The sequence below is a fragment of the Lasioglossum baleicum genome, chromosome 11, assembly GCF_051020765.1.
Source record: "Lasioglossum baleicum chromosome 11, iyLasBale1, whole genome shotgun sequence".
In the NCBI taxonomy this organism is placed as follows: Eukaryota; Metazoa; Arthropoda; class Insecta; order Hymenoptera; family Halictidae; genus Lasioglossum; species Lasioglossum baleicum.
Window position 1 is genome coordinate 4,487,202 of NC_134939.1, and position 27,317 is coordinate 4,514,518.

Genomic DNA, 27,317 nt, shown 5'->3' on the forward strand with positions numbered 1-27,317 from the left:
TAATTCCTGGAATAATTCAATTATACATAATTCTGCACAACTCTGCCCGATTTCAGATTACGACATTGCCCCTCAGTGGAATGGATAGGCAAGGGAGAGTGATCGTGGAGTTCCTGAGGGATAGAAATCGCGAATTTACTGTATCTCGGACGTTGATATATCGACTCGCTCGAATTCTCGATTCGATGAGAAATAATTTCCTGAAGCGTAATCGTGCATCTGTATTTCAGAATACAATTTTTGTAGAGTAACAATCTTTCTGTCTAGCTGAGGATGAAAGTTGTTCGCATTCGCAGCTTTCGTGAATTTTTCTTCACTTTACAATAGAAAATTTGAGTCTTCGCGATCCTCACCGGTGGAAAGTAATTACAGCATATCGTACCGTTTTTATCAGAAATAGAAACTGTGTCGCTGAAAATTTACAATTTTTCACTCTCGTGCAATATTCCGATCAATTCAGTTTCATATTAATTTTGATCCAGAATTAAATAACAATGTTCTGAATAGTGCACAAGGGTCAAGAGAAAACTAGTTAATGTTAAAAATCGTTCGCTGTTAAGATTATTTGCCACTTGTTTAAACTATCTCCCGCTAGTTTGTTAGAAATAGCCACATGCATATGCGTATGTACCGTGCACTTACATCACACTCGAACCACACGATTCGCATAATTCGATAAAATACTGTCGAATTTTCTGCAAGTTTATTGATCTTTCTCTTTCACATACACGCATACGATCCGTAAGTATATAATTCACAAAACTTCAATTACAGCTCGTTTAAATCTATACTCGAAATACACGATCGAAACACCGCTAGCTAAAATCAGTATAATTCGAAAGTATAATTCGTAAGCTGATCCTTAATCACCTATATCTCTGGAGGGACTTAATCGATACGTGATTTGTACAATTCATAAACTGACCTCGTTATTATTCTAACCAGCATGACGGAAAGTTACAGATAATAAAATATACGTAAAAGATAATCGAGAAAATATATTACAACGAATTCATAATTACGTGAAAAAACAAACCTCCCTTTTTACATAAAAGTTGAAAAAACGACTTTCTACGACGATAACAAGCTTGTACAGATTGTCTAACAATTTCTTTAAACGATGTACAATTTAAAGAAAATAAAAGTAAAAAACAAAATGGTAGAACGCATTCTAACAAAAAGAAAAATGATAAACGAGAGAACAGAATTTGATTACAGATACTCACCTAATCGGCTTCAGCTTTCGCAAAAACATGCAATACGAAATCTCAAAAGAATGTAAGATATCCTGCTCTTGCGTAAAAATATTCATTAAAATATTTATTTTCTTCCTACAACAACAATCGTGTCTGACATACAACATTCGATACAGAAGGGTCGCGCTCTCTATCGGGATTTATAATTCATAATTAATAATTCATGAACAATTCGTATGCTTGACGTTGCTAAGCTGATTCGTCGTTCTTTGCATAAATTTGTACAATTTTGCAACCACATCTCCGTGCAATCGTTGAAGAAAGAAACCATAAAATCCATAAAATCGTTAATTTTAATATATTTCAAAAATCAAATCGATCTATTGAAATATGTTTTGAATCTATTGGAATCTATTGAATCATGTTTCGAGAGAAGATTTGATCGTGGCGCGAGTAAAATGTCTCCCGATTTTCTGCACTTGCTACGTCGAGAAAATCATAGATCATAATAATCTCTTCACCGTACAAGAAAGCATCGTAATCATTGTTAATCTCTCGTGCTTTTGTTTCGTTTTTTACTATTTCTTTTCTTCCCTCGTGTGAAAACAACGCATTATCTTAACAATCCAAAATCTGTTTGAGAGAACAGCGTCGAGCAGTTCAAACGTGTTTCTAAATATGTTTCCTCGCATACAACGTGTTTGTTCACTTAAAATATTCGCAATATTTCGATATTTCTGCGTTTTCTCGTTCGTTATCGCTAATCGTTTCTCATTGAAATTCTTCTAACTATAAACAGGTTCGATCCGCGAGATCTATTCTAGACGAGAGAAAAGCACAGTTTTGCCCGATCATTACAGTCAGGAAAAACATTCACGTGGACAGAATATCGATAAAATAAAAATTGAAGAAAGAAACTTTCCTATTTTCTTCTTTCACCGTTTACACGCATTCAAGCTAAAAGTATGCAACTAAAAGACGGTACAAGGTTTATTAACAATAATATTCTTTACAGCAAGCTTTGTCTGAATTTGAAAGATTTTCACTCGACGAACATTGTTTCTTCTTGTTTTTTTCGTATTATAAATTATAATACTAGTTCCCTTGTATCATGTTTCATTTTTATTTTGTCATCGTTTTCCACACAGCGTTAGTTTCCGCAAAAAAGATGGCTGAACGTTATATCCGACAGCTCGGCGATATGAAATGTTAAATAATCTCTTTTTTTCTTTTATTCTAATACATTGTATAATCTTCTTCTTATTTTTTTTGTGTGTTGTTTGTGTACTTATCGTTTATCACTTACGTCTTATTTATATACAGAAATATATTACACTCTAGTATGCGTCTCGTGGCATACAATATCGTTAATTATATTAGTATACTTAAAGTGGAGAGGGGGTGGTGGGGCTGGGGGGAAACAAATCACGTATCACGTAAAAATCGTTTCACTATTAGACAGGTGTTAGTTGTCAAAAAAAAAAAAAAATAAAGAAAAACAAGAAAGCACAGAATAAATTAAATTAATCGAAACTAATCGGAAGTGCACGCTGAAGAGTATCGAAAGTTCTCACCGCCTACACTCGTGTTTAGAGAGCTCTAGACATTGAATAAAAAACTATAGTGAGCCACACAAAATCAGTGACGTCTAGCTGGACACAGATTCGCCTACGTTCTCTCTGTCTATCATGCTTCGAAAAAAAAAACATCTCACAAAACGTGAAGAAGACGACGTTAAATACTGATGAAAGGATGAAAAGTTCTCTTCTACGTATGCTCTAACAATATGGTAGGTACTGTTAATTCCCACTACAATTAATACTCGAACAGTGTCTGTCCGTTTTGACAAAAAAACCCATGTCGTTACATATATGTATAGAGCCGTGGAAAGCGGCAATAAAAGTTAGCTAATAGAAGGAAATACTATGGAATACAAGTGTTCGTCCCTTAGAAAAAACGTGCTGGTTCGTTAAGTCTTTCCCTCTCGAAGTGAAAATCTTCAAAATTTAGACTGTTTCGAACGTTTACAGGATCTTTATGCGTTTATAGCAAAATTGAGTAGATTAAAACCATTAAATAATTTCGTTGGTCGCCTCAGCAGCGGTGTACAATAAATAACATTGTCGTTGAGAGAGTCTGCATTGAAATACTTTCAATATCGAGGTAAAAGAAAAATTATGTCAACGGTGGAAATTGATTAATTGAAATTTCACGATCGAAACGCGAGCAGGACGATCATGATTTTGAAAACGTACCCAAAGAAAAGAGAGAGACGCGAACACCTAAGCAATTTTCCTCGACGTAGCAGCGATACAGTATGTTCGCGAGCATAATCACAGCCCTCGCGGGGACGAAAGCGACGGCAGAAGCTTTGTACTAAAAAATCTCACCGTAAATCGCTGAAAGAACAGAAAGAATCCGAAATCGATCTCTCGCCGTTGATTATATTTGTACTAGCAACGAGTCTCGAAAAGAGTCAGCTGTGTAACATTTTCCCTAAAATCGCGTTTCAACTGTTCCGGGCAGTTTTGTCTCCGTAGCGTCGCGTTTCTAACCCCACCAGACATCTGGCCTTGAGTTCGCAGCCAATGAAAGCGAAGATAAAATAGCCTCTGCTGCTCTTTAGCGCCCCGGAGTGTCTCTCGTGACGGTACGGAGGGAATACTGTGTAACTCGCGAGTCTGTATTCTGTAAATCTCTTGTGGAGTGTTTGAAAGACCGATCTTTTCGAGAGGAAATAAATAAATACGAAACTAGAGGGACGAAACGCTATAGAAGAAGAAAATTGAACTAGCGAGGAGAGTGCGAGACCTTCGATTTGATTGAAACTTTGTAGCACTTGTAGATTTTCGTGTCATGATTATGAAACTGGAGAAAACAGTATCATTATTGATCCTTTTAATTAATGTAGCACATCGACAAGAACCGTAATAATGTTCTTATGGATCGTAGTCTCGAAAGAAATTTGTTGAACTATATTACTGAACACAACTGTCTGGTTTAATTTATTGAAAATTCGTAGGTGTTTAATTTTTACGAGACTGGCGGCTAGCTGGTGGCAGTTAAAGTAACATTTGTTTCTCTTCCTCAAGCATATATTCTTATATAATTAGGATACTGCGAAAATCTATCGGTCCGCAAAGTTCTGAGTGAAGTTCGTGGACTCAGAGGTCTCGCACTCTGTTCGCGAACGAAAGATCCACCCGGTACATCCTCGTGGAACTGTCGAACAATTGTACAGTGTCTATTAAACTCTAGATATCCAGCTTAATCGTTAAAACTGACCACTTCGTCTCTAAAGCTGAGCGGCTAACTTTGCAAGTGCAACGTGTTCCGTGAAACCTGTAATCCTAATCGTACATTCGCACCGATAGTCGTACAACATCTTTGGCTTGTTTTTAGCGTTACTTTTGTTACCATTTTCGTTAAAGAGACTTTCACGAAGTTAAGATACGAAGGGTATCCGTAAAAAAAGGTTAACCATCCGAACCTGTTAACTGAGAAAGAGCAGCGTCCTCGAGTCTCTAGGTTCTTAATTAGCGTACCAGAGTCATTGTTGTATTTATACCGTAACGTCTCTGTGTCTTAGATTTATTGCTGGATAAGTTACTTTTTCGTTTAACCCATGTATTCATTGTGATTGCGATCGAGAAATCCGGTTAACAGGTCGAGAGTGACGACTAGACTGCGGATGTTTATGCAATTATTAATTTTTGTAGACGAATTCATAAGAAAGTGGAATAAATGAAAATAGTACTAAACTCTCTCATATTTTATTATATATCCTAGGATTTTTCCAAAATTCTCAAAAGCCATGATTGCATAAAGATCCGCAGTCCAGCGATGACGGAAGTGCGTTTCACGAGAACATCTTCGTCTAGGACACCCTAAACGCAGAAGAAGTTCGAGAAAAGAGGATGATGCTTGTCTAGAATTCTCTCAGAAGATCCTCCCATCGAAAGGATGGGTATTTCGCGAATTGGTCCGAAAGTGGCCGACCGAAGTGTGATCCGAACGATCGTGTTCTATCGATCTATCGACGTGCAATCCCCTACTTTAATGAAGACCTGCATCATTAAATCGGTGAAAATCGGAGCTGTCTCTGCACGTACGAAAAAAAGCGTGCCTACCAGTGCTATACGAAAACTACTTTAAATTGAATTGTTTCGCGCGCGCACCCGAGAGAGACCTTGAAAAATGTCGATCTTCCTGAATCGAAAGAGAACCTCTCGTGAAGAAGAAGCTTTTGTATACATATATATACCACCGCGTTGTTTAATTTACTTCGTTTCTCCAAGACCTAGATCGCCTAAGAATTCCTGTGAAGTTTACTTCTCTTTTTTTTCCTCTTTTTGGAACGTTTGAACACACTGAGTGAAGAAAAAATCTCCTACGTCCGAACGTTTAGCTTAGAGCGCCGGGAGCCTAACAACATAGAATACGCGATCCCTAAAACCGAATTCTAAGGACTATCATCCACGTCGACTATAGTCGCGCTCCGAGAACTAACACGTCCAATAAATTAAAAGCTTCGAACGGAACCGAGAGCAGACAGGTACCCGGCGGGGTACGATAATTAATAAATTACCTAGTACATCGAATCGCGGGTTCTCGGTGCACTGCTGTTGGATTCTGCAATTTCTTTCATTCAAGCAATGAACTTTAATGAATAAGAACAATAATAATGAATAAGATACTTTAAAAAGAATAAAGTTTCTCGCTTGAATAAAGAACTTCGGTTTTTTACTTCGCCTTAAAATACCAAAATTACTTTCTTGCCAACTCAATATTTATCAGACGATTGCAGAAGTTCGTGTCCGATTTTCATGAATGTCGCGAACTGTACCGCACGGTATGGAGGCGGAGTGTAAAAAAAGGAAAATTGTGTAGTCACCATTCTTTTCTAGTTGTAGAGTCCTTTAAAATTCAACTGGTGCAATCATCTAATAAAAAAAAGGCGAACCGATTTGTGTGAAGAGAAGAAAATGTCAGTCCGCCATTTCCTATGCGCCTTGTCGACCATTTTGTTCCCGTCCAACAGCAATAGACCAGGATCCCGTTTTCTGCGAGTTCTTGCCGACATACAATGCAAGAAAACGTTTTATATTGATATTATACAACACACGTCGAATTATACGCGTCACGATCGAAGGTTACGATAAATATGCTACCGGTGAACTATGCACCCGTCCCACAAGATCTGCATCGCAAATCAACGGAAATCCTTTGGATTCAACGAAAATCATCCGTCAAGTAAGACACTTAACCGCTATCCTCGTCACAATTCTAGAACTATGTGATGTATGTTTGTTGTGTGTGCAACCATAACACGATCTCGGCGTAATCTGTACACCTTGGGTCGAACCCGATCATATCGATGCGTTTTAGTATTAATTAGACTATTAATCAGATCACCGATGAGAAGAGGAGCCTAAGACAACCTACCGAGAATGAGCTCGGAAAGGGAGACACAAACGTTGTTGCGCGTGCTGCTACGGTTAACAAACAATATCGTTACTGATTTCTGCTTAAAATTCAACAAGGGACTGTGTAACATCGCAATTCTAATGATATTTTACAGGTAAATCTGTAGGAAAATATCTGTTGTACTCTTTCAGCTGCAATTATTTCTGTACGGAGGGTGAAAACAGCCCTTAACAATTCCCTTCCAGTTTTCAATTTCGTTATTCGTTTACCCTACTATAACACACTTCTTCTGGGATTATTATTTCAAAGAAAATTGTTGAACGTCTTCTAAAATACAGCGAGTCTAATCAGATCTAATCTAGGTTCAAATTCCCCTAAGAAGACTATATCTCCTAGGGTAGTTTCCACCCCTGAAAACAAACAATTACAGTCAGAAACAAATACATGCCAAGTATTCGACTAAAGATTCTCCCGAATGATTACAATTGCCGCGTTACCACTGGCAACCCTTGGTAGCGTCGCAGAGGACCAACGACACATCTCGGACCTTCGTCGACCTCCCTAATGTTCGAGAAGCGGCGAGGTTCTCGAGTTCTCGTAAAATTATATCGATTTTGACAAGACGGCTTTCATGGAAAGCATTTTTCTCGGCGCGGCATACAAAAGAGTGAACGATCTCCGCGAGTATAGTTATTTTCTACGGTAGATTAGAGAAGGGGGTCGAACGTTGTTTTGTGCAACTGAGAACGAAATCCTGGGTTTCTCGAATCGATCTGTATGTACAATATCGTTCGGATTACGTGTGTGTCTATCGTACAACCGTGGCTAAAAGCTGGAAACTGTTTTTCCTCGTGTATGCACCAGAAACACGGATTTATGAATGGAAGTCGACGACGATTCAAGGCAGTCGACGAACAGAAATTGCTATGAAATCGTTTATGGTTCTCACGAACCACAGACGGAGAATTTCTCTCTGCCACATAATAGAGGCTTTTCGTTTGCTTTTCGAAGAAGTGTCCTATACTGTAAGCGCTGGTCGGATCGGGTGTCGAGCGCGGGTCTAATCTCTTTGTAGAATAAGGCCCTGTGAAGTCGCCACGGCGACGAGAAGTCTTCCGATTTCTGCACGGGAAGGGATGGGGCGGACGAGACAGTTTTCGGGAGAGTCAGTCCCGTCCAGAGTTGCCAGAAAAGTCCTTGCGCTTGCCTCTCTACCATCAGATTTAATGGTAAAGGGGGAAGCATTTAGCGGGGAATACACATCGTCTGGTAACCCTGCCATCGAAGCCACAGACGAAATAAAGATCGCATTTTCAAGTAACATAGTCCAGATTAGCAAAACGCCCTACCCTCTTAAAATACGAAATTCCTATCCGTATTCGTATGATCCGATCGAACATGGCGCATGCACAACCAATGGAACAGCCTTGCCCTCGTTACCTTGAAGGGTGTCCTCCTCGTGAATTTCAACGCTTCAATCAGACCGTACTATTCGTCCGAACAAAGTTGTTGTGTGTCTACATCTTTAGAAATACCGTTCTTTGAAAAATACCAAAAATATCGTTCGCCAAATTTCCTGGCACGCTCTCTATCCTTGCCAATCTGTGATGGAGAATCACCAAGGTAACGTGAGATAATCAGGAGCCTGGCGATATAAGCTCCCGGATGGAAATTCTCGCTAATCCGCTCCGGTGACTTGCATCAGAAGAATATAGAGGGCAAGGCTGGCCCTAGGTACATTCATGCAATCCTCTACTCATCTGCGTTTTTTTTTCTTCGACCTGTTGCCTTTCTTGGTGATAGCTACCGAGGAGGGGTTCGAGCCGCTGTCTACGCTTCGTTCGACCACCTCGCGGCTCGAGTAATACCCATCCGCGTACACGACGTGTTCCCATCCGTTCAACTCGTCCGAGGAGTTGCAGCATTGCGGAGCGACCTCTTGCTCGGAATCGCTCCTCTTCTCAGGATCTCTTTCCGGTTCCGAGGAATCCTCCTTGGAGAACGTTGGATCAGGATCCGGAACTGCTTCGTCGTTGTCCTTTTCGACGATGGCGTTCAGCTTCGATCTCTCCTCCTTCTTCTCCAGGTCGGAGAGACTCGATAGATCCACGAGAGGACAGTCCAGAGGCTCGTCAACTGTATCCATCTTCACCACGGCTTCAGGCGATTTAGAGTCGCGATCAGTCTCCGTATCCAACAATTCCGAAGGATTCGAGGTTCTGCGCACCTTCTCCTCGATGGCAGGAGGCAGCATAGGCTCCGGTGAGGACATCTTCTTCGGGGAATGAGGCCAGAACGTCATTAGAACAGCGGTACACATAGCTCTTATATCAGCCTCTCGCTGATTGTCGGTCTCCGTATCCAACAATTCCGGACGATTCAAGGTTCTGCGCGCCTTCTCCTCGATGGCAGGAGGCAGCACAAACAAATTTAGAGCAGCGTTATTTATAGCTCTTCTGTCAGCATCTCGCTGCTTGTCGGTCACCGCTGAGGATCGAACAGACTCGGCCCTTCTAGATTTCTTCTTCGAGATACCAGGGCTGAAATACTCTGCAATAGTGCTACGTAGAATTCTCATATCAGCATCGTCCAGGTTATCCAATAAGGATGGAATAGACTCAGTCTTTTTAGACTTCTTCTTCCAGCCACCACGCATGTACAGCTCTCGACTAGAGCCAGACACTTCTTGGTCTACATTAGACTCCCAGTCTCTTTTTACATCGCCTTCCATCGGAGAGTTGTCGTTCTTCTTCTTCTTCTTCTTGTCAATCGCGCTCCGGGGAGCTTGCGCTGAAGAGTCTCCAACGTCCGACTGTGGCACAGCCTCTCGCAGCTTGCCGATCGCCGCTAAAAATGCAGTAGAATCCGTCTTCTTAGGCTTCTCCTTCGAGCTATCTGGCGTGTGCACCTCCGAAAGAGCGTTAGGCTCTTCTGGGCCTACAGCAGGGTCAGAGTCATTTTTTACATCGGTTTCCATCGAAACGCGGATCACATGAGAGTTCTTAGCGTCCTTGGCGTTTTTCGAGGAAGAATCGTGTCCCTTCTTCTTCACAGAGCTCTTCTCAGGGATGCTACATTTAACGGACTCTGTCTCGATTTCTTCGATCTCCACTAGCTTGTCCTCTTCCTCCCGTGGCTCTGGTTCCAGAGAAGGAGTCTTCTTCTTCACGATGGCGCTCCAGGAGAACTCTGGGATCTCCTGCGAGATTGACTCCTTGTTGAGAACGATTCCTTCGTCGAAAGACTTCGGAGGATCAGGAGTCTCGAGGCTTTGAGCGCTCTCAGCGCTGGTCTTCTTGTTCTTTCGCGGCTTCTTGGCTCTGGTACCGGTGACCTCTGGCACGGAGAGGATCTTGCACTCCGGAGTCGACGCAGGATCCATCTGGACCTCCATCTCCGCCTTCTGCATCGCGTCTATGTCGATGATCTCGATCTCCCCGGGCGATCTTTTCGGAGCCACTTTCGAAGGCGATGTTTTACTCTGTCTAGTTTTGATCTTCTTCAGAGGACTAGGATTTTCGGCAGGGTCCTTCGCAGAATCCTTCGCAGAATCCTTCGCAGGCTCCTCCTCGTCTTTCTTCTCCTTGCTTCTGAAGGTCTCGGCGGGATTTATGATCACCGTAACATCCGCTGCCATGCTATCGCTCTCGATCACCACGATGTCCTTCGTCTTCTTCGAACTCTTCGGCTTCGCAGACTGCTCCTGCGTCTCCCTCTTCTCATCCTTGTCGGGATCAGTCAGAGCACAGACGTCAGAGTGTTGAACATGCTCCAGATCGTCGTCAGAGAAAGTCCGTTTACTAGCGTTCGAGTCGCGGTCGCTTTCCTTCTCGGTTTCCAGCTTCAAATCGTAGGTGTTCTTCTTATCAGGAATCTCCGCCAACTCCGAAGAATGTATGTAGTCTAGATCATCATCGGATATAGTGTTCTTGCTGTTCTTCCTTTGTAAAACGGGCGAAGTGTTGTCGCAGCAGAATGATCCGCACTTGTCACCCTCGCAGCACTCTGCCTGTTGCAACTGAGTGATCTCGGAGGTCTGAATGTGTTCGATATCCTCGTCAGACGGAATCAAAGTGTTATCCTTGCCGCAAGATGCTGTCTCCACTATATGGTACTCGCTGGAGCTGAAATCATCAGCCGAGTCCGACGAAGGGTACTTGTAAACATCAGGTTCAGCTACGACATCCACCTTGGCCTCCTTTTCTTTCTCCAATAGAGCACTCTCTACTTCCACGATCGGCTCCATCCTTTTCTCAGGCTTCTTACCTTCAGTTTTCGTTTCTTTCTTGTCCGGAACAACTACAGAACACTTAGCTTTTCCTTTAGACTTTGAGTCCTTTAAATCCTTCGAATCCTTTAAATCCTTCGAATCTTTTAAATCTTTCGAATCCTTTGAATCCTTTGAATCCTTTGAATCCTTTGGATCCTTTGAATCTCCGCTGTTACTCTCGGTACATTTTATTTTACCTTCACCAGTGGATGCGCTCTTCTCCTCCCTCTTCTTAGAGCAATGCTTGGCATCCTCGCAGTACGAAGTATCCTCGATAACAATACTATCCTCGTGCTCCTTCAGCACATACTTCTTCACAGAGCTCTTCGGTTCCTTCTTCCCAGAACTTCCTCCGTTCTTCTTCTTCCCCGCCTTCTCCGCCTCTTCTTGCTCTTTTCTTCCCACTCTCTTACTCTCAGGCTTACAATGCGAAACACCTCGACGAGCCAGCTTATTCTCCATCAAGACAACGCTCTCGTCATCGCAGTTGACGACGTACTGCGCCTCGGACATGTTCCTCTCGTGAGTCTTGTCCTCTTTCTTGTCGAGCCTTTTACCCCAAGCGGTCTCCTTGGCTTGGGTCATCGGGCTGCTAGGTATCTCACCAGGTTCTACGCAGAGGCTTAGACTTGTGGGCACGTCCCTGAAGACTTCTTCTCTACCGAAGTCGATGGAGCTATTCCCAGGATTTGTTATCGGTGCTATCTCCACGCAGAGCGTTCTGCGCTCACGAACCTCGCGGATGTTCTCGTCAGGCACGCTGTCAATCGCTGGCTCACTCGCCGAACGCATCTCCGCGCAGATCTCCGTGAGATCTCTTAGCATCTGGCAGCTGTCCGGCTCCAGGTCGCTCAGCGACGCCGGGCCCTCCTCCGCGCACACACTCCTCGGCGGCTCCGGCACGTGGCTCTCCTCCGCGGAGTCGAACTCCTGACTAGAGTTCGCATCCTCCTCGTCCGCCGACACGGTTATCACCGTGCCCAGAGGGTTGACGACTTTAGTTACCGGCTGACCCACCCTCTCAAATACCGATCGCCTCCCTAGTAACAGAAAAAGCCATCGGCAGGTATCAATAGCGAGACACAATCTCCAGTTTCTTTCTCTCTACTCTTTCTTTCTTTCTCTCAATCTCTTTTTGGTCTTTGTGAGGTTGCATGTGGATGTGTGTATAATCCAAACAGATGATCGCGAGGCAAAACTACAGAGGGTGTACAAGGTACTAAGAATAACTTTTTCGAAATTGGACCCAGCTTGAGTTTTTTGAGACGTTCGAAGGCTTAATTTATCAGCTCATGTGTAAATACATTTTTCTGTAATTGTTATTGGGCGCAATTACGGAGGAAAAAGTAAAGGTTTTTAAATTTTTTATCTGTGCCCCCCCCTGTAATGAAAATTTAGAAGGTGCATTTGGTAGGTCTACGTAAGTTATATACACATGTACAGAGTTTCATTGAAAGTGATCAAAGTTGTTATGAAATATAATTGATTGAAAATATCAAAAATTAATCGCAAACCCTAAATTCAAGTATTTTACATTTTACATTTTACTAAACTTTGTACGTGTATATAACTTACTTAGATTTATAAAATACATGTTTCATAAATTTTCATTACAGGTACAGATAAAAAATTTAAAAATCGTGACCTTTACTTATTCCTCCGCAATCGCGACCAATAATAATTTCTAAAAAACATTATTTACACATTAGCTAGTAAACCAATCCTTGTAACGGCTCAAAAAAACTCAAGCTGTTAAAAAAAGTTGTTCGTTTTAAAAGGTGTACGAATACTTTGTACCCACTGTATATACACACTGAAGCCAACATCGAGCAACTATTATTCCCTTCTTGTTGCCTTCTTCTTTTATTCGGTAAAACAAGAAGACAATAAGGAGAAACAAAAAATTGCTCGCTGTTGCTTCAGGGTAGACGTAACTTGAACAATGTCCTCAATGCTGACGTATCTTGGACATTGTTTAGAGCGAGAACGCAAACACTTTGTCTAGCTGTCATCTGACCGTTTGGTAGTCTCTGAATAGTATCGTGTTCTATTGTGTTTTGTGTAGTGTCTGGAGGTTATAGCTAGTGTAAACAAAAACTTAGGACTCAGACAACGGGACCTCGCAAAGGTAGAACGAGTTGGTGAAAGAAGGACTGGGTTAGTTAGGTCTAGATGTGTGCGTATAGTCCATCCGCCAGATGATGGCTAGACAAACTGTTTACGTTTTCGGTCTAAACAATGTCGAGAACGTAAACACTTTGCCTAGTCAGCATCTGGCGGACGGACAATGCGTGAGCCTCTTGGTAGTTTGATTTAGACTGCAGATTTGATGCAGTAGACTCTCGTACCACGCGATCACGAAATTGTTTAAAAGTACTGTATACAGCGGCAATATTAAGTGGACACTCTTAAAAATCGCATAACTTTTTAAAAATTGGTCCAAAGGACTTGAATTTCTTAAAGATGTTAGACCGACTAGTTCGCTAGAGAATAAGTAAACAAAAATTTATTAAGATTGCAATTGGGAGGAATCGTACAAAATTTAAAAAAATGATGTTTTGTCAACTTTTTATCTGGGCCTGTAACAATAATTTAAAAAATTTTGTATGATTCCTACCAATTGCAATTTTAATAAATTTTTGATTACTTATTCTCTAGCGTACTAGCCGGTCTAACATCTTAAAAAATTCAAGTCCTTTGAATATTGCCGCTGACTGTATATGCACCTCTTGTGGCAGTAAGTGCACAGTGTCTTTTTAAACAGTTTTTGTATATGTAAATTTATTGTCAAATAAAAAAACATATAAATACGCAGTCTTTTTAAACAGTTTTTTAGCAGACAGATTAAAGGAATTTAAGAACATCAACGTATTAGTATCTCAGCTTGATAAAATTATTGGAAGAAGAGACACATTCTCATTTGATTTTTATCTTGTAACAAATGCAGTCTACTCTGAATGTATCGTGGTATATTGTATGTGTGTACCGTGTTCTATTGTATGTGTGTAATGTCTTGAAGTGTAGTGAGTGTGAACAGAAACTTGGGACTCACAAGGAGTGGTCACGGTCATTGGGTCATCGATATTGATAAAACTTTTTCTGACGAGTCTAAAGCAAAAATAAGCCGTCCCGTATTTTGCAATTCTCGTCGATGCTCATTATTATTTATGATCACAAATATACGGCTTGTGTTTGCTCTAGGTTCATAGAAAAGAATTTGATAAAAATCGTTGACCAACTCGTTGACCTCGAAGAAAGGTAGAACGAGAGTGGGTGAAAGAGAAGGTATAGAACAGGGTCTCTGGGATATCTGTAGTCGTCACACTGCACACCACAAAGACACAAACGACTGGTCGCTTTTCTCGTTTACGTTTCTCGGGGTTTGAATGGTATACATTGAAAGAAGACAAGTAGTTTTTGGTACTTGTGTATGTACTCATCGACGGATGTCGTGTGAACTGATAGAACGAAGGTATAAGGAACGTATGTTCTCTCAGAGAAGTTAGTAGACCGACCGCAGCCTTTTTTTCTTTTGGCAAAGTGTTGACTCGGGGGATAGATTTGTTAAAGAGAGATATACATCGCTGCTAGTAATTAGATATTGATATATATAAATACACACATATGTATGTACGATACATATATATATATATATATATATATATAAATATGTACACATATGTATGTATGATATACATATATGAATATAGAACCTCGTCACAAGGGAGGAAAACGGAGATACCTGCCTCTGGCCAGTTCTGTATCCACCGCATACTTACAATCTAACAATCATCCGTCACCAAATGCAGAAAGCGGAGGCACTGCATCTATTGATAGACGCTCGTGCTCGCAGGCATTGTTCCAACGAGATGCCAATAGATTAGTATGAATTTATAAGGAACCATCTTTCGTTAACAATGGCGAGAGAGCACTCGAATTTTTATAGTGTTTCTATATAGTGAGAATTTTATCGTATGTTGCTTTTTTTGAAAGTGTAGATATCGAGAGGAAGAGAGAAAGAGAAAAGAACAGAGATAAAATTGCTTTTGTAAAAGCAGCTTTATCTATATTCTAGATTAGAGAGTTTACCGCATTTAGCAGGAAGATTCTTCGATTGTAAGAACGCAGTACAATTCACGTGAACTCGGAGATGCTCGGAAACGTGTCGGATATCTCGGATTATATATTATTAACGTTATTTTTCATTGTTCGATGGTTACGGATCCAGCGTATAAAAATATGGAAGTATGTGAGCGTCGACAAACAGGACACGTCGGGGTGTTGAGAATTCTCTGTTTCAAAGCAAAGCACCACACGTCTCGCCGAACAAACGTACTTACCTGGCGCACGATGCGGTGCAATCGACGTTTCCAGCATCGCCTCGGCCAGATCCTCTCGCAGCTGATTCTCACCGCTGCCGACACCCGCGTTCTCGCTGTCTAAGGAGTCGCCGTAGGCTTCCATGAATCTCGGAGATTGCTCGTAGCTGCCTGGAAAATACACCAATGGCGTCAAACTAAATAGTCCTCCACTTATATAATCGATGCATATTCAGCAATGCAAGTAATCATTACTTTAGGAGATACATTTTAAGTCCAATTATCTCGATAAACCAACGGGAAACATAAATGTTGGCAAACCCACAGCGGTAAACAAGATTAAAATTCAAATCGTGATAACCTAACCCAATTATCTATTCCAGCAGCACGATTAATGGAATCAAGAAAATAATTGCATCACGCGTATTGATCATTTGTGATTGCTGGACTGCGGATCTTTATGCGTTTATGGCTTCAAAAACTTTTCGAAAAATTCTAGAAAATGAAATTCCACAGAATTTGGTACGATTATATCTTTATTTCAGATCTACAAAGACTACTACCACTAAAATTGCATAAACAACCGTAATCTTGCTTCATCGATAGTGCTAGAAATGAAGTTTCTGATTTTTAGATTTATTTATTCACTTACTTCCTGATCCATCGATCACCACGGGTACCAGAGATCTAGATGTAGCGTGTGGCATGTTTACTGGATTTGATCTTGCTGGTCGAGAGCCACCGGTTACACCGATCTCGATAGCCTCGGCTTCGACCAGGTTTACAGGTGCTCTGAAATGAATTGGAAATCATTAATCTACAGTCTAGATCAGAATAGCAATAAACATACTTTCAGATACTAACCCACTGGTCGCGTTGTAGGTTTTGAAGACAAACTGTGGCCCCATCCATAGTCGTCTATGGGGACCAGCGTGCGTCACGATTTCTACTTGACTCAACCAACGATCCTCTGCTAAATCCATATCCTGGATGTCTTTTGGCAAAGTCACGACACTCAGCAGAGAGCTGGACGCCGGTAAAGGTGGCACAATCTCTAAAGAATTCGGGGATCTTATCAGAGGCCATTGACCTTTTGCCTCGACCTCCAATTCTATCATCGTGTCGTCGCACACTTTCTCTTTTGGTACACCTGCGAAGTACAATTACCTTTTAGCTACCCAGATTGTTTATTAAATTGAACTGAAACAGTAGATTTAACTTTCAGTTACTTCCTCATGGTTGCAACTTTACAATCTTATAAAAGAAAATTATTCGTTCTTCATTTATATAATGCAAATTGGTTAAACAATCGATATTTCACCCACCTGCTGCTGGTTTTGGTTCTAAATCGTACTGTATCATGTTTCCATGGCACGCCATGATGAACAAAGAATCCACCGCCCTCTTCATCACTTTGGCGGTGGATTCTCTTTGCGCGTACATCCATGCTCTCGGCGGAGCGAAGCAACCACAGATTTTTAATGGTAGAGTCGCACTGTCGTCCGAGTGCAATCGTTGTCTTTGTTGCGGCCAGCTAAAGAATGCCATAAAAATTTACACTTACAAAATCGATCGCCCCTCTTCCTACAGCAAAGTAAATATGTTCTCCCAGTAGTTTCAGTGTTAAAGACTCTTGTACAGGGTGTGTAAAAAGTGAATCTACACCTCTGAGACACCCTGTATAAGTGTTATCATTAGAGAAATTCGCAACCGAGTTGTTATAATATATTCGTGACCGATACCTTTGTTGAACTTGACTGTTCGTGTAGTTTAACGTAGACTGCTGCCGTATCTGGGCCAAGGGGTGCAACACGGTCGGATGGGGATATGGGGGAAGTCTTGGATTAGAGTATGGGTACACCGACAAAGGCAACTCTGAATGGGAAACAGGGGAATGAGATCTGATACCGTCGTCCATTAAACCGGCGCTTCTATGAAATCTCGATAATCTATTTACAACATGAGGTGTGGAATGGGTGCGCACCCCCACAGGTCCACCATAGGGTGCGACAGGAAACACATGAGTGGTTCCCCGTACTGTTGAAATTGCCGCCCAACGTGTGTCGCTCGAAAACACCATATCCTGTGACCGAAGAAATAGTTAAAGTAAATTAAACAATTCTCGAAAGATAATTATTAACGCGTTGACCACCGTATTCCTCTACCCTAACGCAAATAAAAATAGTATTGCTATTAAGAAGAACAGAACGGTTTCGTTTTAGACCTGCGCCGTTCGTACGCGATAAGAAAATCTTAATTTCTTCCATTTCAGATAACTATGCTGCGGATTTTATACATTTCATGGAAAAATGAACGTGTGAAAAACAAAACCATAAATATATCAGAAGAATTGAAGAATTGTTGTTATGCTGACTGAACTTTCGTCTACGCCTTCAGACTAATTGAATGCAAAAAATTATTTAACTACTCGGTTCACAGGCGTCGCGAGAAATTTGCAAGTATGATTGGTAATCGTCACAGTCATTGAATAAGTTGAGCTGGCGATTTGGTAGTCAACACGAAATCGTTAAATTAATATACCTGCACTTTGGCGGTGGTATCTCCGCGATGCAAAATATATAAATGGTGCACTGCAGCTAAAGTGGGGCCTCCCGGATGCGGTTGAATTCTAAATACATGAAAATCGTGCCCTCTTTTGTCAGCGGTCAGCAGCAATGCGCCGCTCAAATCAAAGGTCATGGCGACGATCGCGTCACTGTGGGCAGTAAAATGAGCAATTACAGTTTCTACGTTCGCGTCGTCTAGTTCTTTCTCCTCTTTCGCGGCTTGAAGATCTAGGATCGTGATCACGCCCGGTTGAGTCACGTCGTTGCCGATGTTATTGATGACTATAGGCGACGCCGAGTTGCCAGACAAGCTGGACGCGACTGTCTCCCCTAAACCACGCAATCCTTTGCCCAAGGACTTCGCTGCGTAAAGAACAGTCGCTGTGTAGCTTTGAACTCCTTCTCCTTCGCAGCCTCCGCTGCTTCTTTTCGCTGGTAATAATTTCTTCTCGCTATAAACGATGATGATTTATGACATTTGTTAAACGGTTTACAACGATGTCTATAGCTTCATCGTCTCACCTGTACGCAAGCCATCTCGTTCCCAATGCAACAGGATTTGGATTCGGACCAGGACTCGCATAGCAAGTGGTGACCGTTAAAACGTCCTCTAAAGTCCGGGCATTAAACACTGCAATTTTTTCTAGAAACGTCACTACTATGGATCGTTTATTCGCCAGAATGTCGTAAACTGGATTTTTGAATTTGATGCTTTTAGCTTGCTCTCCGGTCTTCAACGAAATGAAGCTGATGTTGCAAAATTGTGGTCCAGGTCCAGCTGAATCGCACACTGCCACCATCGGCCGTTTCGACTCGAACAGATCGATATTCTCATCGTCAGTCTTTGGATTCGGTAAAATTCTCAGAGTGCGGACCACCCCTTGTCGCCATGATAACACTTCCGTTGCTTCTCCTGTCGCTGCTATCAACCATACCTGCATTTGGAAATCGATGCATTTAGGTGGCTACGAATTGTCTGTACCAACAAGTACCATTTGCAATCTCTGCTGCTATAGCGTACCAAAGTACTAAAATTAGCAATTATGTATATGCATGCACCACCTTTAGCATTTCATTTTATAGTTACTGAAGAATGTGGCAAAGAGATTGCAGATTTTTATGTACTTATGGTACTCGAAATGCTATTGCGGTGCTGACAAAGTAATTTACGAAAATATGAATTTTTCTAAGAGAATTTCAGACCTGAACTCCGGTAGTATAACCGAGCACCAGTAACAAAGGTGGCGTGTTAGAGCCTTCATTGTAGTCTGGATATAAGACCGGATCGTTAATGTCTGCATACTCGAACCGTGCCCATGTTATAGATTCCTTGTTATCAGAATTGAGTGTGCCGGTATAAGCCTGCTCATAAATAAGATAATATATATTTTTCAATGAAAAAATTCTGCGACAGACAATGACCTGCAATACCGACCTGTGGAACTATATCATTGATAATCCCAGCGACACTATCTATTATCGACCGATCAACTATAGGCTGAGGTGACACGACTTGAGCTCCTTTATGCACACCGCGCCTCGGAGAGTCTGCAGCCATTTTTTCTTCCCGAACTGAATATGTTTACCTAGATAGAAACAAAACAAAAAAATGATAAATATTCAATATTTATTACAATTACTGGACTGCGGATCTTTATGCGTTTATGAAGAAATTAACTGGGTGAAATATAAAACGTTGTGCTGGTTTGACCGTGAAAAGACTATCGAGGGATAAGATGAATTTTTATTTAACCACCGCTTCCCACAATCAATGCAGAAGAAATTATAAAATATTATAATTTGTGGTTTTCCAAGTTTTCTAGTGGATGCTGTAAAAATAAAACAATAAAACGACATTTACCGAGAGATAATTAAATATTAATGGAAAACAGCGATTTATACGAGCACGAATTCCCACGAGAGAAACTAAATTTCGCTACAAGAAAACAAAGTAAACGGACGACCACTCCGGAGACAGCGTAATTGCGCAAATTCGAAATAATCTCTCGGCAGATGCGGAAAAAATCTGTCAGCAAAAAAAGAGTCTGCACTTACTACGCGCGAAAATTTCCATTCATTGGTGGGAAATTAAGTGTACCGGACGTACACATTTCTATTAATAACAATATAGTTGATAACGATAAGAAACAAAAACCAAAAAAACTCGTGTAAAAACCGTGAGTAGTACAGAGGTGTACGAGAGCAGCTGCGACGGGATTATCAGGTGCGCTGCGAAAAAATAAATAATTCCCGAAAAGTGAATCGGTGCGTCGAATAACGTAGAAACGAAGTAGCGGTGGGAAGTAGTGGGAGAATCTATTTTGCTTGTTAAAGAATATTACACAATCCAGCGTACAGCTGTTCGTGGTGTGTACACGCTCAGGGACAATTAATAAAAGGCGGACCGGAAATGTCAAAACGGTTGAACAAGCTGTGAGGCCCTTAATGATGTCCAATCGTTCGAGCGATTGAATCTGGAGAGATTAGATTCTCCCGTGGAAAAAGATAGACGTTTCTGGCGTGAAACGAGCGACCCTGACATTTCGTCGAACAAAGGGGGTAGAACGAAGCAACGGGCATTCGAAGCAAAGCATTCGTTTCACGCACTGCGTCTATATTTTAGTTTGCCCGAGCAAACAGATGTCTACGGTGTCGATCGTTCACGGATCGACGTAGAGGAGAAACGGTTCGATTTACCTCGCCGTAAAACTGTATCCTCATACTGGGAAGCTCGCCATCTCGGAAACGACCTTCTACTGCGTCATTCTGCGAGTGACTGACACAACACGAACAGAAAACGATAGTGATGTCACCCCGCCCGCGAAACGTCAATCTTTTTGTTCGAAATACGAAGCGCGTCGGTGTAGCACAACGAGTAGCCGCGACGGAGAACGCACGAGAAACCCGTTCGTCGTTTTTGACGCGCCGATTAGGATGCTCGGTACCCGTCGCCCGCTAATACGTATCGGGTAGCATAACTGCAGCAACCGTCCGTTTCGTTGGAAATACGAAAACAATAATCAGCTGATTCAGATAAGGAAATGGTGGGAAAGGAGGGGAGAAGAAGAGAAAAGCGAACCACGAACCCTCGCCGGTCATGGCATCTGCAACGTAGCTAGATAGCACACTCGATGTACAAATTATAGATACCTATATATATTTGATTGACCTGTGGCAAAGAATGTAGAGATACAAGAGGCGACACTCCGAAGCGGGAAGTTTAAATCGTGTCAATGTCTAAAAATCTATTTATTTTAATTTAGAACGCACTATTTATAAACACTTTACCTATCGAAACTCGAAAGCCTGTCAATAGTATTTTCAATAATTGTGCTATACCAAAAGAAAGCATAGAAATTTTCTTTTACATTTATTAGATGACATTGTTGAGGGTGATTTGTTACTTCACAATTCACAATGAAAATTGCTGTTGCTGCTGAAGGTTCCATTAAAAAGTATTGTAAAAAATCGTGTACCATAGATTTCTCTAAATTATGCAATAATCACCGGTCGGTAATGTGTTAACATTGGTTTTCGAAGTATTTATATACGTTAATTTTACAAGAAGCATACAGTTAGCAGTTTGTTGTGCATTAGCCTTAATGTTTAGTTCACCATATTGAATAAAGATGGCACATTATTTACGATTTTAAAATGGCGCTGAATTTAAACTGTGAAACTGAAGCAATGAAAAAGGTTATTAAACTGATAGCACATTGATTTTAATAAAACTTAGTCGTGTGTGATTGATATTCTTTCTCTCCTATAAATTAATAGAATGATCAAAATATTATTTTCATCATTTAAATGATTGAAATATAATTTTAGTTTGATATTGGTATGACTGCATCAGTTTATCAATCTCAGGAATCCAAGGAATGTTGCTATGGTATTCCAATGCAACAAAATTCAATGCAGCATAAGTTTCTACATGAATACTACGCTTTGCATTGAATAATACAGTAAAATTCAGTGATGGCATTGGTGAAAAGTAGATAATGAAAGTTGCACATTGTATTTATAATATTTACGATTGAGAAAGTATTAGCAATCGAACAAATCAATATTGTATATTTTCGTGGAGGTGTATTTGTTGTTGTATTGCTATAGAAACTGTGTTCGTAAATATAGTCCTCGACATCACCGCCATCTTGAAGTATACTCGTTTGAATTGAAGCGGTACGTTTGAAAAGGACAAAAATTTTTCTTTGTAAATTCAGGAAACATCTGAAACTATTTTTAAATAAATATATCCAGAATTCTCCGGAATACAAAATCTAGTAATTCTAGTAATTCTTCTTTATTAGAGAAATATACATTTCCAGCACAAAGATAAACTTTCTGTACTTTCTTTAAAGCATTACCATTATTTATATTACGAATACATTCTTTTCATTTTCAAAATGCCAAGTCAATAGGCACAGCCTTTCATTACACACAAATTGCAAATTGCTTGCGAAAATAAACATTTCTAATATTAGCTTCGCATGTTTACGTTGCGTGCCGCTTCGTAATTACGTAATTAAGCTGCAGTCAAAAGTAAAATTGATGGGCGCAGCGATTCTATCTTTAAAATTTGTCATTTCACGCAACAATTATTCCTAATCATAAACCAGCTACTTTATGGAACCTAAAACAACTGTTTCGCTTTATAACCAGAAAGAAATAATTGATCAACACAATTTTAAAATTATTTTTAATTTGTTCAAGAGAAAATAATAGGACTCTCAATTATTAATAAATAGATTTCCACAAAGCACGAATGAAAGAAAAATCTAGAGCTCAGGAATAAGACATTAGGGTCGCGCAATAATTCATTCAAATCACGGAAAAATTGGCTTACCTGTCACATGATCGATTTAATACGTCTACCGATTAAATTTATATCTTTTCACCGGAACCAGCTCGAAGGACTATGATGCCTCAGCTATTCATGCGGCTCGATAAATCTTGCAGAGACTTATAAAGGCACAATAGTATTGTGGAAATACCCATATACAGCCGGCTATAATTACACGGAGTCCTGCCGAAGATTCATATTTCATGTCGGGTGCAATGCATAGGAAATTCTTGTCGGTGGAATGCTCGATCCTCTGTTGCACTGTAATTATCTGTGCGTGTATTTGTGTAGCTGGTAGCCGACTTAATCGGTAAAGTTTGCGTGTCCTCCATGTCACCGATGTCCCCGTCCTGTAAGCCGAAAGGCATGGTCTTAGAAATGTACAGGCTTCTACAGTTTCTCTCTGTGCCTCGACCAAGATAGATCAAAGAAAACGCGATCCCGATCGAACGCGTTTCAATAGATAGAAAATAGTTTGACGAGACGCTGCGCGGTTTCAAAAATGATGCGCCGGAAAAGGGTACTCGCGCGCTTTCCTCGCGAAGTTCTTCGATTAGACGAGTTGTTGTCTCTGAAAAAAATGACCAAAATATTAGACGTGCAAATGAGCAATTAACAATATTATAAACAGCGCAAAAATTAATTTTTGTTTATTCGATGTGATGAAATTTTTTATCTCCCAACTGAAAGGTGGTTTGAGCTAGTTTGAAAGCAACGGGGATTAATCTATCGATTCTTTAATAAATCGTTGAACTTTAGGAAATACTGATAATTGTTGGTAATAACTACATTTAATTATTTGATGCAGGGTGGTTTAAAGTCCTCGCGGAAAATGGCAAAGAAATCAGTGCCGGCGGCGCTGCAAACCGAAATTTTGAATAACGAAGACTGGGAGAAGCTTCTGAAGAAAACTGGTTTAATAGGGACGTAATGATCTACTGTATCTTGAAAGTATATTTCTGGTTTTCTGATTTTGTAATTTATTTTTTAGTGGTGGATGTTTATTCGGAATGGAGTGGACCATGCACGGGGATGGTGAGCATCCTGAAGAAAGTCAAAATGGAGATCGGGGGAGACGCGTTAAGTTATGCTACGGTAAATTTTTATTTTAATATTTTCTAATATATAATAAGTTGATTTGATAATTATTATTGTTATCAATTTAGGCGAAATGTGACTACATAACGGATCTAGAGCGCTTCCAAGGGAAAAGCGAACCAATTTGGATGTTCATCCACGTAAATGAATTATAAATCACTTTTGTCGATTTAAAAAATAATTTCACCGCATAAATATTGTTTTTTGATTATTTTTTTAGAATGGTCGAATGATAAATCTAATGTTCGGCGCACAGTGTCCGCAATTGTTAAAAATGCTGACGACCGAGTTGCAGAGGGTGCAAAATGGCGAGGAACACGAGTATGTATAATATTCTAGTCATCGGATATTAAAAAATATTTTGATTAACATCACATACTTGTAGATTCTCTTTGGAAGTGTCTGAAAGGAGTCCAGAGGAAGTGAAACAATTAAAAATGATCGAGGAAGCTAGGATAGCGAAAGAAGCGGCGAAAAAAGCTCGGAAAGGTTTCGAAAAATACTTTCAGCCCTCTAAAACCCTCCTACAAGTTCTGTTCTAAATACCGTCCTAAATTTGCAGAAGCTGAAGCTGTAGCGCGATACGAAACAGAGATGCTTCACTTAACTACTTCGCTAAAAAACGAAACTTGTCTCTTGCTCTATCCATGGGTTTTCAAAGACGAAGAAGACCATAAGAGAGACAAAAAGTCTAGTCCACCGTACGTGGAATTGATAGAAGAGATATTACCAGGGACTTTCATAGTTGACCAGGAAATAAGAAAGCGGCTTAGTGAGGACATCCTCAGCAAACTTTATAACGAAGTACATATAACTGAAATAATTTTCTCTCGTTAGAAGCTTGAAGAATTAATTAAGATATGATCAACATTTCTGCAGTCCGATTACGTATTGCCAGAAAATCACAAGAGTCTATTACTAGATGGTAAATGCATGTTTATAAGGTTGAAAGTTGCTGAAGAAAACCCAGATATCGATATTCATGCACAGTTGATGAGTCTACTGTTCGGAGAACCAGAGTTACCGAGTGCGGAAACAGTTTTCACCGAAGAATGGTAATTGTTAATGGTTATTGTCAATATTCCTTTATTAAATTTGTTCAATTTCTCAGTTACGCGGGTCGCCATCGACCCGCCTCCGCACCACCCGAGAATGAAACCGAGATTTTTCCAATTGCATGGACACCGCCGAATTGTAGAAACAAGGCGATCGTTTATCGCACGATTTTTACCACGTACACCAACAAAACATACCCGGTGAGCTAATCAATTTTGATTCTTTTGAACACTATCTAACGCACGTACTATTCACTTTTCAGTACGAAGATAAGGCTGCAAACGTACCGATAGTGGTATTCAAGTACGATTACACGCGGAAAAATGAGTTGAGAATAGTTCTAGAAGAGTTTGAGGATGAAGTGGTCCACTTTGGTATTTTCGAATCCGACAAACCACCGGAGGCAAAAATAATTGCTGGAAGTATGGACGAATTCGAGGAAAATACAAGGGAGAGAACGGGGTATGAGACGTTTGTGTGTGTAGTGAAGAAAGTAGGGTGCGAGGCGTTTTTAGGGTTTGCTGGTATTGGTCCCTATCACGTGAGTGAGAATCCGGAGAAGGGTTCTGAGGAATCGAAACTGTATTTCCCGGATGTTACTGGTTCGGAAGAAACACAGTCGGACGATGATGAAAAACCTGAAGAGGTGCCGGAGAACCCTGAGGAAAATAATGAGCCACAGACATAAATTACATTCAACGCGTTGCTTACCGGACGCCCCTTCATTTTCGGCTCGATTTTTGGATCGAAGAACTGTATGGTTGCGTTAAAGCAAAGTAAATGAAAATACGAGGTGCGTTGTTAAGAAGCCGACATTTATTTTCCAGCGCCTCGACTTGCAATATAAAAGAATGTAGAAACAGACAGAGTACCTAGATTCTGCAAGTTAGCTCAAGGGTATGGTACAATAAATGATGGCAATTAAACAATATTTATTTCTTATAACCACAGCTTCGCCTACGGCCTCTTGCTCTCTCAAACTTCCTTCCCTTAGACTGTACTAATGGTTTCGTGTGCGAGTGTGGCACACCAGGAGCTGGTCCGAAGTGTTTCACTGCTTCACGCGCCTTCCTGGGGCCTTGCATTAACACTGTCCGCTTTCCGGTGGGTGCACGCAGTGCCAGCTGATCAAAAGTGATCAGCTCACCTCCAGCCTTCAAAATACGGGCTCTGGCTTTCTCAGTGATACGCAGGGCACAAACCTATCACAAAACAATAACAAATTGATTAGATCAGGGACCTTTGAAATAGTAATTTTAACTTTGTTAAGCTTAGCTTCTCCAGGATTAATATACTCACTGTAAGTTTAGGAACTTCAAAAATCCTAGCATCGTCTGTTACAGTGCCAACGATCACCGAAATGGAATTTTCACGGCCAGGTTTCTTCATAAACCTGACTACACGCGCAAGAGAAATTGGAGGACGATGAATCTTGCTCATAAAAAGTCTCTTGAGAATGATCTTGTTGAATTTGGCGTTTGTACGCCTTGCCAGAAAACGGTAGAGCTGCAAAAGTAATAAATTTGTGTATATACCACGATGTATGAAAGATAAATTATCGTAATAGTTCAGAGAAAACGATACAAGAATACTTTACGATGTGAATCTAATCGTGGACGTAAACTACCGCGGTTTTTTGAATTGCAATGTGTCAATCACTATAATCATCCTTAGCATGGAGCGTCCAGACGGAATAAGTAAATTGACAAATTTCTCTAGCGAACGTTCAAATTGGATCAACACATAAATGTGTTAACACAGAGTGCGATTCGCAAAATCGATCTCAGTAGCCAGAGCTCACGTGTTTATGACAACAAATGCTTTCGGTTGGTATACATAACCGTGTTATCGAACTGAGATTACTAGCGTCCAGCGGATTATTTATGGAGCAACGAAATATGGATTTTAAAGAATGCTGTGCACGGTTTAATTTTAGGATTGGAAAGTGTTTGACACGTGATAGAGCTTACCTTGACGAGAAGTCGCAAGTAGACATCTTGCGATTTAGGTTCTGTACGCCGAACCTTCCTGTCGTGTTTGTGGTTAATATCAATACCCTAAAACCGAAATAATACTCGTTAACCATCTTCGACACATTTGCAACCATATTAGGATTCGCTTTCGTTAGGATTCACAGAGATGCGGCGAATGTCTATCGATTTTCGGAATCCGACGAATTCACGTCACTGTCTTACCATTTTGATAAACCGGAAAAGAAACGGGCAAGCAAGAACCTGGACTGCACAGGTTCATAGAAACGGATGTTCCAGATGGCGCTGTTAAATGCGACAAGAGTGCTCTTCAGGGAGAACGGGGAGAACTAACTAAACATGAATGAATGCATTTTTTATTGTTGGACATGAAATTCAAAGAAGCAAAGGAAAGAAAAAACACATAATTGATCACACACACTTTAAATCAGAATAACGTTTATGAGTTATAAACGATGAAAAGTGGTGAAAATGGCAGTTGTAGGCCGAGAATCATAAAAAATTGCAATTTTACCACTTTTGATTGTTTATAATTCGTAAACCAATTTCAATG

General features: G+C 40.7%; 3 protein-coding genes across 6 annotated transcripts; 1 reads left to right on the plus strand and 2 right to left on the minus strand.

The window, feature by feature from the left end:
• Positions 1-196: 196 nt before the first annotated feature.
• On the minus strand, positions 197-20,613 carry LOC143213287 (uncharacterized). Of its 2 annotated transcripts, none has more exons than XM_076432993.1 (11): positions 20,477-20,613; positions 19,215-19,365; positions 18,983-19,141; positions 18,302-18,714; positions 17,754-18,231; positions 16,955-17,295; positions 16,538-16,746; positions 16,077-16,362; positions 15,865-16,004; positions 15,234-15,383; positions 197-11,933 (listed from the first exon to the last, which is right to left on the minus strand). In XM_076432993.1, the coding sequence occupies exons 2-11, from the start codon at positions 19,335-19,337 to the stop codon at positions 8,380-8,382; spliced, it is 5,853 nt and encodes a 1,950-aa protein (XP_076289108.1). In that variant the 5' UTR covers positions 19,338-19,365; positions 20,477-20,613; the 3' UTR covers positions 197-8,379. The 2 variants fall into 2 exon arrangements, with proteins under 2 accessions (XP_076289108.1, XP_076289109.1); XM_076432994.1 differs by lacking the exon at positions 20,477-20,613 and adding an exon at positions 19,835-20,082.
• On the plus strand, positions 19,710-25,588 carry LOC143213292 (uncharacterized). 3 transcript variants are annotated; one of them, XM_076433008.1, is made up of 9 exons: positions 19,710-20,003; positions 23,428-23,714; positions 23,786-23,857; positions 23,938-24,038; positions 24,103-24,206; positions 24,280-24,521; positions 24,597-24,772; positions 24,829-24,973; positions 25,036-25,588. In XM_076433008.1, exons 2-9 carry the CDS (start codon positions 23,550-23,552, stop codon positions 25,459-25,461), a joined length of 1,431 nt encoding a protein of 476 aa, XP_076289123.1. In that variant the 5' UTR covers positions 19,710-20,003; positions 23,428-23,549; the 3' UTR covers positions 25,462-25,588. The 3 variants fall into 3 exon arrangements, with proteins under 3 accessions (XP_076289123.1, XP_076289124.1, XP_076289122.1); XM_076433009.1 differs by lacking the exon at positions 19,710-20,003 and adding an exon at positions 20,772-20,912; XM_076433007.1 differs by lacking the exon at positions 19,710-20,003 and having other exon boundaries at positions 21,969-23,539; positions 23,608-23,714.
• Rpl18 (ribosomal protein L18) lies at positions 25,568-27,021 on the minus strand. The gene is made up of 4 exons (XM_076433014.1): positions 26,969-27,021; positions 26,744-26,830; positions 26,073-26,279; positions 25,568-25,975 (listed from the first exon to the last, which is right to left on the minus strand). The coding sequence occupies exons 1-4, from the start codon at positions 26,969-26,971 to the stop codon at positions 25,706-25,708; spliced, it is 567 nt and encodes a 188-aa protein (XP_076289129.1). The 5' UTR covers positions 26,972-27,021; the 3' UTR covers positions 25,568-25,705.
• Positions 27,022-27,317: the final 296 nt, after the last annotated feature.